Raw genomic sequence first — 10,336 nt, 5'->3', positions numbered from 1 at the left:
ATCGTGCCCTGGAGGCTACAGCAGGCGTAAACAGATTGTTACCACAGCAACACGCCGCCCAACGCTCGTACGGGACTGCGTTCTCGCCACCCAGGAAACCTGTGGATTTCGCCAGTGCCTAAGCATCCACGCAGCCGTCGCGATGGGTTATGAAGCCTTGACACGAGCCGGCTCGGCAGCTTCAGTTGGGGCAATCTCAGCTACTGAAGCTGACTGGGACTTGAAAGATAGAAAGCCGTTTCCGCTTTGAAAAAGAGGGACGTGCCGATATTCTGTTTCCGAAATGCGTTCGTGAATTGCGGCCGAAGGGGGCACACAGCACAAAGTTGCGGCGTACATACAGTTCCACTACGCAGTCCTGACTCTGGACGCCGTAGGAAGCAGTCAGCAACGGAAGAGGGCGTTGCCCTCTAGACCCTTTCACACCGGGTCACCGCATTCTGGGAGAATCTCGTCGACGGATTTGACGCGTCATCCCAGTCGTCGCAGCCGTATGCGGACGGCGGAAACGTGAGACGTGAAGGGGTAGCACTTTCGTTCTCCCACTGTTGGAGACGGAGCCAAACGGATACCGTGTGTCACGGAGAACAGCCTTGTTCCTAGGTAGAAAGCATCGTGCACGCCGCGGGCTGCTGAGCTGCCAGAGCGGCAGTTACATGCGCGGTGGGTGCGTCTCGCCTGGAACGCTGGCTTTTAACATCCGGCTTGAAAGCCTCACGAAATTTCTTACGCATGCACCCTTCACAGAAAAAAGCCCGGGAGACTCGGGTTATTAAGTTCCCGGCAGTCCGATCGCTGCGATTTTTTTCTTTGCCTACCTCCCTGGTTTACCAAGACACTGCCTTGACCGGTATTGAGTCGAGTTAAACACGACCTCACTCTGGAAAACGTGACACGCCTTTTTCGCACAAGACTCAGTGCACAGAGCACGAGCAGGGCCTTTTGGAGAGCCGAGACACACATGGGTCCTCCCACGCACGGGTTCTGCCGCGGATGCCTCAAAGCTCGTTGCCCCGATCAACTCTCATGGGACCGCGCTTGTACTCGGGAGGCGGGTAGAACGCGACTGCGTACCAGGGCGCTTTTTGCCGGTACACCTGGAACACAAGACTGGCAGACCCAACAAATGCAAAGGCTGCCATGAACAGACAGACGAGCATGCAGACGCGGACCGCCCACAAGTTGGGCCCTTCCCCTTGTTTGCACTTTGCGCTTTCTTCCGCTTGTATCCACTGCAGAATCGCTTGGTCCTCGGCCCCCCGTCGGTCTCCCTCCGAACCCTGCGCCTCTCGTCCGCTCGCGGCTGTGCCTTTGCCTTTCCGTGCGCAGGACCGACCTCCGTCGCTGCTTCGCTCTCCCGCGCAGCTCGCCCCCCTCAGCAAGGCACAAGCGAATTCGCCTCTTCCGTTGTTTTCACGAACTTCCAGCTCTCCAAAATGGATGCCCTTCTCGTTCACGCCCTGCCTCTCGTCTCGTGGACAAAGACGAGGGGGGCACGTCAGCGCCGATTGCATCCCGCGTTCTTTTCGTGTCTGGTAGTCCGGCGCACAAGTCTCCTCGTCGAGCTCTTCACGCGAGGGGAGAAACGCGGAAGGCAAGAAGACAAGAAAAGCGGCAGCCAGGCCGCACGCAGTCGCACATGCGCTCATGACAAAGCCCTCAAGGAAATACTGTCCCCGAGAATTGGGAACGACAAACACCTTCTGCTGCGTCTCCGGGTGAACTGCAAATAGCGGGACGCGATTGTGGATGGAGAAAACCAGGCCGCTCGTGCTTAGCCAGTAGACGAAGCAGGCGCCGCCAGACAGGAGCCAGGGTTGCTTGGGCAGCAGCTGAAGGAGACGTCGAGCGAGGAACAGGAGAAAACAGAGGAACGCCAGGATCACACACAGCGACCTCGGATCCATCCAAATCGTCGTCGGGATTGTCACGTTCCTGAGAAATGCGAGGAAAACAGACAAGAAAAAACACACGTGGATGGTTCCCCTCTGACACGCCGTGGGAAGCACAAAAATCCTCCGTGAGACGCACCATGGAGAGGAAGGTAGTAGAGCTTTTCCTTCTCTGAAGATGATATCAGGAAATCACTGAACATGTCAAGGCACGACGAGAGGCTTACAACGAGGAAGGCATAAAAAACTGTCACAAGACTGAGAACTGGTGTTCTCGTTCAAAAACGTCCCGGTATACACACAAGTGCGATCGAGCCTGTCCCTGTGGCCGCTCGCGGAACGAGAAGAGAGCAGCCGGAAACTGTCCCAGCTAACATAAAAGCCCAATGGTTTTCACTCAAGGTAGCATGCAATGCACGTGGCGTCTGAGCGTCGTCGACTTGCATCCTGCACTGTGGACCTGTCCGTGCGTTCGAGTTTTCCTCGCTACCTCTCTGTTAGTGGGACGACTCAACGGAGCCACAGATCCCATCCCAACAGGAAAGGAGCACAAGCTGGGCAGTTGCGAGCTTCCGAGCTACGCGAGACGCTTGTCGTTTTCTTCCTCGCAAGGAAGTTCGCGCACGCACGGACCGGGACACAGAAGACCTCCGCGGACTTGCCACCCTGGCTGGTGTACGTTGCGTCTCTACAGATTCCCTCAGATTGATTTCCCACGCCCCATCGCGTCAAGACGATACCGATTGGGCCGCGAGATAAGGTCGAAACGAAAAACCATAAACGAGGGGCTTTCGCTGCCTGCCTGCGTCTGACGAGACGCCACAGCCGTTTCCCCCAAGAAAGGAATGCGGTCGCGAAGTGGCTGTTCATCTCCGCTTCTGCGCACCGAAAGGGACACACGGACAATATGCATCCGAGGGTCACCGAGGTTGCGGGAAGACCTACCTTTCCGCCTTCATATTGACCCACTCGAGCATGCTCTTCTTCACCCCCGCGTCGTTGATGGCTCTCTGAAGAACCAGGACTTCGTCGCGAGGAAAAGGAAGGGGGGCATTGGCAATCATCTTCGCCCACTGGTCCTCGGGATTAAACTCGTCTTCGTCGTCTTCTCCCTCTTCTTCCTCTTCCTCCCCAGGCAACAGAGAAGGCGGAATGTGCGCCACAGCAGGCAGGGACGGCAACGCATGCAGGGCAGGCGTCTGGTTCAACCGCGCCACGTCGACGACGGCAAAGACCACCGGGGCGACCGCGGGAGGCAGGAATGCCGCACGCGTGCCTTTCTGTGCCCGAGGGGACATCGAAGCGCCTGCGCAAAGGTCGGAAGAGAGATTTGGAAGCACGCCCCCCCCCCACAACGCTCAAATGCAAACGCACGCGCAAACATTCCGATATCTCTCCCTTTATAAACGCGTTTATCATATCTGAAGAGCAAAGGCATCTGCGTCAACCATCGGAATATTACGTCCCTGCGACTCTACCTGTCGCTCACAACCTATATATATATATATATCTGTATTCAGATATACATCTGTATCCGGCGAAATATGCATGCATTCCCAGACAGGTACACTGGAACAGAAAGGTTCTTCCGGTGGAGCACCCAGAGAATGCAGTTCCGTACATCTCGAGCGTGAATCGATCTGAGAGCGACGGACAGCCAGTGTCTTTGCTTGTCGCCAAAGCATGCCCCGCGGGTTCGGGTCCACCCTCACGGTCTCGAGAAGTGAACAGCCCGCTGGATCCCTATTTAAAACCCGAGGTGTACATCGATAGCGCTTCGTGGATGGCCGCCGAAAGGCAATCCGTGTTCAGCGAGAAGCGTTGTCTTGGCTGCGGCGGCACTAGCAGACGCGTTGCGATTACCCTGACGTGCGGGCGTACCTGCAGCCCAGTACGCCTCGGAGATTCTCGTGAAGGCGTCGAGGGCATCTTTGCACTCGTTGCAGCGGGCGTGGCGTTCGGCGTCCCCGACGAGAGAGTAAAGCACAAAGAGGTGGTAGGGACGGTGGGGCGTCTGGCGCCGGAAGAGCGAGGCGGCGCGGACGGCCCGCCGACGTCGCCAGCCGCCGTCGGTGGGGACTGTGGGTAGGGACGCGAGGAGCAGGGAGTTGTACGCCTCCCCGTCGAGCGAGACAACAAAGGACGGCGAAGCCTGGGCACGCAAAAGCAACTCCTCACGTCGCTGGAGGGACGAAGTGGAGACCGGGACGGAGACAGCAGGCTCGGCGGCATTCCCGAAGCAGACGCAGGGGGAAGAGGAAGGGACGCGCAGGTCAAGAACCGAGAGGCCGAGGCACACGATGGCCAGGAGCGGACACGCGACACTGGCGCGAGAAGGCGGACGGAAGGAACAGAAAGGGGCCAACCCTGAGGAGAGGCGAGGAGTCGAGAGGACAGTGGAGGCCGCCGGCATGCGGCAAGACGAAGCAGAGGAGACACGCATGAGGCGAGTGCGAGAAAGGACACTCGGCTCTACAACGCGACCCGCCATGGTGAGGACCCAAGTCTCACTTATTTTAGTGGTGCCTGAAGTGTGCTCGCTTTCAAAAGGGACCGACAAACTTCGCAGCATGCCAACGCCGAGAAACGCCGCTGGCGCGCCGTCCGCGTGCACGGAACCTATCCTCCGATTTGGTAGGCTTTTCTGCGCACTTTTCGACGATTTGTTAACCATGCAAACGAAATTCAGTGGGCGCTCATCCTTGCTCTGCCCCGTCGCTCCCTGACGAGCTGCAGACCTCGGAGCCTCTCCGCGGCTGCAAACAGGCGGGGCGAGCGACGCCTTTCACGCTATGGGAAGGACCCGTCGAGGTCATCGAATGTGAGGCCCTCCTCCCTTCGATGTCGGGTTTCTCGCTCTCTGTTTCTTTCTGCCTTCTCTTCTCCGTCCATTCCCTCGCTTTCTCTCCCTTGCACTCTCTCGCTAACCGCAGAGAGCGTCGCTTCTGTCCGCGCGCACCGCTGGAGCCCGCAAACGCTGCGGAGCAGTGGATGCGCGTGTCGGTGGACGGGGCAAAGGCGGACGTGGCGACCGAGCGTTCGCACCCTCGAAATCAGTTCATTGGATGAACGAGAAAAAACGAGGAAGAAACACCTGGTTAAAAGCAATGGAGGCAGTGATGGGCGACTGGGGCAGGAGCTGTACGTACACCTGCCATCCCCGTTGCCACACACCACCGCACGGGACCAGCCTGAGCGTCGCTCTACAAGAGCTGTTTGCTGCTGTGAGAAGAAAACTGCTGTGAGAAGAAAACTCGCAGACGTTTGGCTCGGGCAGAGAGACAACAGGATGAAAGAAAGAGGTCACACCCAACCAGGAAATTGCCTGTCATAGCGGCAGTGCGTCTCGTACCCCGGCGCTGATAGTAGAACCGCTGACGCGGACAAGAGGGGGGAGGAGCTCTAACACACGGAAAGAGAGAGGAGAGGTGGCCGAGAAAAACGCAGAGGAAACAATGGAAAAAGGCACACATTCTCACACCGATGAAAAGATCGAGAAAGAGTCCTTCGTGGAGAGGATCACGTGCCTGTTCACGAGCCAGGAACTAGATAGCTGAGGGTCCCCTGCATAAACTGCATGCAGCATTCTTGGGGAACACCAGAGCAGATCAGCAGTGGCTCTCGGATCTGCTTTTGAAGCACAATAGCCGATCTTCTGGAAGCCCGGAGGGTTTGTGGGAAAGAGAGAATCGGTAAGGAACAAATTTAGCAGAGCGTTGTCACCGTACCAGCGCAGGCAAACGAGGGACGTGCGAAACCGCAAACCAACTCAATCACGGGAATATCTTGTCTACTTTTCACTAGTCGTGTGTGTAACGACTGCACGCCACGGCGCAGATGAGTGGCCGCCTTGAAAGTGGGCCCAGGCACTTCTGTGACAGTATCCGATTCAAATTTCCATGTACGCACCTATCGCACACAAAGCCCCTACGAAAAAGTCGGCGACGGTGCCTCATCCCTGCACAGCTTGCTCGAGAAGGCAATGAACACACAGAAAACTGGACGGAGCTATGAAGTTGTCACACTTCTCCAAACCGTCCTCCATTCCACAGAGCAATTTGTGAGAGCTCTTACGAGCGGTGTTGAATAGCAAGTTTAGCTCCTGGACCAGTCAGTGTGCTTTTACTTACGTTTTATGGGAAAACCGGGTCCACAGGCCTGTCGTGCAATCGCCTTGAGAACAGAACACCAGATGAGTGAAGCATTGTGGCTATTTCGGCAAACAGCCCCCGGCGACGGTCTTCACATGGAAGTGAACTAGAAACGAAAAAGCAAGACAGCTGCTTGCGCAAGCCTCTCGATTCCTCCCAGAGTCGCGAGGTTGGTTGCGGATGACTGCCCTGACAAGCCCAGCTCCGACGGAACCGCAGGCAAATCTTTGCGAGTGCGTGACAAACTTTTGATTTTTTGTGTCGATCTCAAACTTGGGGTTCTTGTGGGCGACGATCTTGATCCCCCCTGACAGTGTTTCCTGCCAACGCAGCTGCCTGCGGCAGCGGAAATGCGTCTTTTGGGCGGAATCCCTCGCATACAAGTTGCACTGCGAAAAAAAGCTAAGCAGGCACACACCATATTGTCCATTTTGCTGTCCCGCAAACAGCCTGCATCTTCTTACAAGCGGCTTTCGGTTTGATGGAACTTCCCAGACCAGACAGAACGGAAAAGTTTGCGGACACCCGCTTCGAAAACATCCTCGTCGCCTAAAAATCGGCGACACTCCATGCATTCTTAAGTTTCCTCATTCCTGCAGGTTCGTCCGGATACTTTCAGATGTGGGTCATACGTGCGCTCACTGCTTGCCTTGCGAACCGGAGCGGCGCGCCTGGCCCTCAGCGTAGGGGCTGAGTCAACAAATGCTTCATTGTGGCCTCTCTTCATTCGGTTCCGAGTAAAAGCCAGACAGAGCTGTCCCTCTGCTGGCCTACGTTTTTCACTCACAAACTTGTGCGATGCGGCGCGTGTCTGCATTCAACTCTGGCGACGTTTCATCGTGTATGAAAGTGATGTGTCACGGCGAAAATTGGTTCAGTGAACACAGACAAATCCCAGCTCCAGACCGAGGTGTTGACACCAGAGTAAATGTGCGGAACAAGGATCTCGTTGCGATGTGTGCACGACGAGTGCAATCGGCGCTCCTGGTCGAAGACACGCCCGCAGTGCCCGCACAAGAAAAGAGCCTGAAACGAATGTCAGTCTCTCCGGTCACCGCCTGTGCCCGACTGTGTAAATCGCCACGCCCGTGTATGAGTATAGACACGTCAATGTGTAGGTGGACTACAAGAAGGTAGCTCGGCATCATATCTGGTAGGGCCTCACAATTACGAGTCTGAGCAGACCTGAAATCCGGAGGCTTCGTGTATGCATTCCCGAGACGCCACTGGCCCATCAGAGGCGCGCCAAATCGAGTTTCGGCCGGCCGTAACGTTTGACAATCTCGCCACTCCCCGTCTGTCCCTCGCTGCCACATGGTGCGCGAGAGGGGGCGAGCCGGCAGTTCAACGCCTCAGAGGTCCGAAAAAACAGGACGCATTCCACACAAATCTTCACAGTCCGATCGGGCCTGTCCCTTTGGCCTCTATACATGTGGACATATGCATCCACGTGTCACATCTGTTTGAGACAGGCTGATCTCTCGATAAATAGGTACGCAGCTTTGCATCCACGTTCACGCACATTTATGGATATAGGCTCTATCACTTTCTCAGCCAGTTGGGGCGATCGGGAGTCCGCACCCCTCGAGCGCGCTGCTCTCCAGCAGAAAAAGCCCCACGGGCTGTGCGTCGTTTCCAGACATGCGCGATACCTTGCGCGCCTCTCTCCAGCCCGATGGGACGCCAGTGGAGTCTCGGGCGAACCGCAGCGGAGACTCCCGGCGCATGAGGATGAGACAGCCTGGCCACGCGCTGCGTTGAACGGTGAGAGCGTGACCGTTTTTCTCCATTTCCCCCGCCCTCTCGTGGACTGACTGTTTCTTGGGCGGCTCGCCTCGCGGGCAAAAGCCGAAGCGAGACCGAGACAAAGTGAAAGGGTGTTCGAGCACTGCGTTTAAGTCGCTTTTGCAGTTGGTTTTTCCACCCTCTAGCTTTCCTCGCCAACTTGGCGTCTGCACTCGCCTACCTCCTCAGATGGACGTACACTATATTCGCGCTTCCTGGGCTCGGGTTTCCACGGTGCGACGCCCGCACTTGCCCCCGCAGCTTTGTTCAGACGCTTGAGGAGGCCGCGGAACAGGAGAATCATCCAGAAGACGCTGACGACGAGAATGCCGACTGATCCGATGCGGACGAGCACCGGCGTGGACCCGCACGTCACACACGCGTACACGAGACACGGGGCGGCGACGCCTCGACCAAAGAGAAAAATGATGAAGAACGCCCTCTCGACGGCGTCCAGAGGCCCACGGAAGTCGTGTTTTCCGAGGGCCTGAGCGACTGCCTGCGGCGACGTTTTGTCCACCGGAACACAGTCGTTGCCTGGACGCGAACCTGTTTCTTGGCCGGGAAGACCTGGAGCGACACGCGAACCGTCGGTCCCCTTTGCGCTCTCGTTCGCGGCTCTCTCCGGACCCCTTCTCCCCGTCTCGCTTTCGCCCGTCGTCTCGGTCGCGGTTTCCGCGCCGCGGTGTCGACAGCTTCGCTCCGTTGCCGCGTCTCCGTGCTTCGTTTGCTCCCGGGGCGTCGTCTCTGCATCCGGCTCGCCGACCGAGTAGGTTTTCGCCAGCGCCTCCGCACGCTTCGCATATTGGACGAGGAAGTAGCGCAGATGCAGCGCCGGAGTGCTGACCTCGGCGACGAGGAGCGCAGTCACGAGGTCTGTGCCGGCGCGGTCGACAACCAAAACATTCACGAGGCCAACGAGACTCGTCACGTGGTGAAGCACAGACGACAGGTCCCACGACGCGAGCTCGTACAAGGTGTCGTACAGAAAGTAGCTGAGCGAAAACAGCAACATCGGCCTTTCGTAGTCCGTCACGGGGCGCCCAAAGTGGAACAGACACCGCGCGGAGGCGGAAGACGAGGGGGGAACAGGGAGAGACGGGCGGTGCGCGGTCGAGTCCTCGAGGAGGATAAGCAACGCCCAGTTGATGACGACGCACGCATGCAGTGTGGAGATGATCCGATTGACACCGTGGCGAGGAAAGGCGCACGTGGCCAGCAACGGCGACTTGGCGCGAGAGAGACGCAGCAGACAGACGAGAAGTGCATGCGCGAGGAAGAAGGACGAGATGCAGCTAACGTAGAGGAGCGGGGACGAGGCCATGTCCGAGTAAGTCATCGCGGGCAGGAACGAACTCGCCTCGGAAGCAAAAGGAGGCAGAATGCTGGCCTGGATGCCGGAAGACGGCGAGCTGGAGGGGCGCGCGTCACCCCCAGAGGGGACAGAGTCCGGAGCGTTGCCCGCCGCCATGGTCTCTCCACCGCTGCCGGTCGACTCGGGGCTTCCGAGGGAAGGGGAGAAGCGAAGCAGAGACGGGGCGAAAAAAAAACGCAGAGAAATCGGGAAGCGGGGCAAACGCAGCAAACAAAGGCGAGAGGCAACACACGCTCTCAAGGGGATGAGAAGCGAGCGGGCCTGGCCACAAAGAAGCCTAGGATAAGACGGAAGCGAACGCGGCGCCCCCGGCGGCACTCACGGCGGGGACAGAAAAGGCACAGACAGCAACAGAGAAGGAGACCGACAGAGCACGTGTCGGAGAGCTGAGCATCTGAGACCTGAGGATTCAAGAGAGACTGGATGGAAGAGGCAAACGGCGGGCATATACATATATATATATATACATGTATAAATAAATATATATATGGAGGTAGGAAGTTGCGGCAAATGAAGGCCACGAGGAGGCAGAGAGGGGGCCTTGTCGTGTTTTTCTCGCTGTCACTGTGCTAGGTTTCTCAACTTCCTTGGTTCTCTCGGGTCCGCGGAAAGCGAGGGCAAGACGCGCCCGAGCCGATTTCGGCCGCGACTCCCCTCGAGCCGACTGAGGAGTGCGAGTCCCAAAAGCGTTTTCTTCGGGGCACGCAGTTGGCAGCGGGCGGAAGAGGAAAGCGAGGTTCGCAGCCGATGTGCTCGCGAAGAGGAGGAAAGCAGTTGGAACGGAAAAACGCACGTGAAGACCTCAACGGGGCCCAAGCCACAGCGGGCACACACACCGGCGCGACGAGCTGGACAGAGGAAGGCGCGTAGAGCGTCGGGAAGGCGAAACACACACTGAGAGAAATTCAGGGAGAGAGAGAAGAGAAAACCAATCCGAAAACTGCAGGTCTGGGAGCGCGCAACGCCTACGGCGGGCACGGGCGGCGTTTGTTGGGTTCGCCGCGGGAAAAGGAACGGACCATATCGCAGAAAAGCACGTTCCACTGAGGAGAAAGGGAGGCGACTTTGGAACCAAGGTTCGGGTTTCGAGCAAATCCGGGTTTCCTTGTCTCTCTGCTCTCCTGTTTCCCAGG

The 10,336-nt window shown here is 57.6% G+C and overlaps 1 protein-coding gene across 1 annotated transcript; it reads right to left on the bottom strand.

Moving 5' to 3' along the window:
* Positions 1 to 998: 998 nt before the first annotated feature.
* On the bottom strand, positions 999 to 9,299 carry NCLIV_001930 (conserved hypothetical protein; the record flags this gene model as incomplete). The annotated part of the gene is made up of 5 exons (XM_003879691.1): positions 999 to 1,935; positions 2,838 to 3,198; positions 3,774 to 4,648; positions 6,317 to 6,432; positions 8,028 to 9,299. 5 exons carry the CDS (start codon positions 9,297 to 9,299, stop codon positions 999 to 1,001), a joined length of 3,561 nt encoding a protein of 1,186 aa, XP_003879740.1.
* Positions 9,300 to 10,336: the final 1,037 nt, after the last annotated feature.

This window comes from Neospora caninum, chromosome Ia (assembly GCF_000208865.1).
Source record: "Neospora caninum Liverpool complete genome, chromosome Ia".
NCBI classification, from domain to species: domain Eukaryota; phylum Apicomplexa; class Conoidasida; order Eucoccidiorida; family Sarcocystidae; genus Neospora; species Neospora caninum.
Note: the sequence above shows the minus strand (reverse complement) of the source record. Positions and strands in the feature narration are given on the sequence as shown.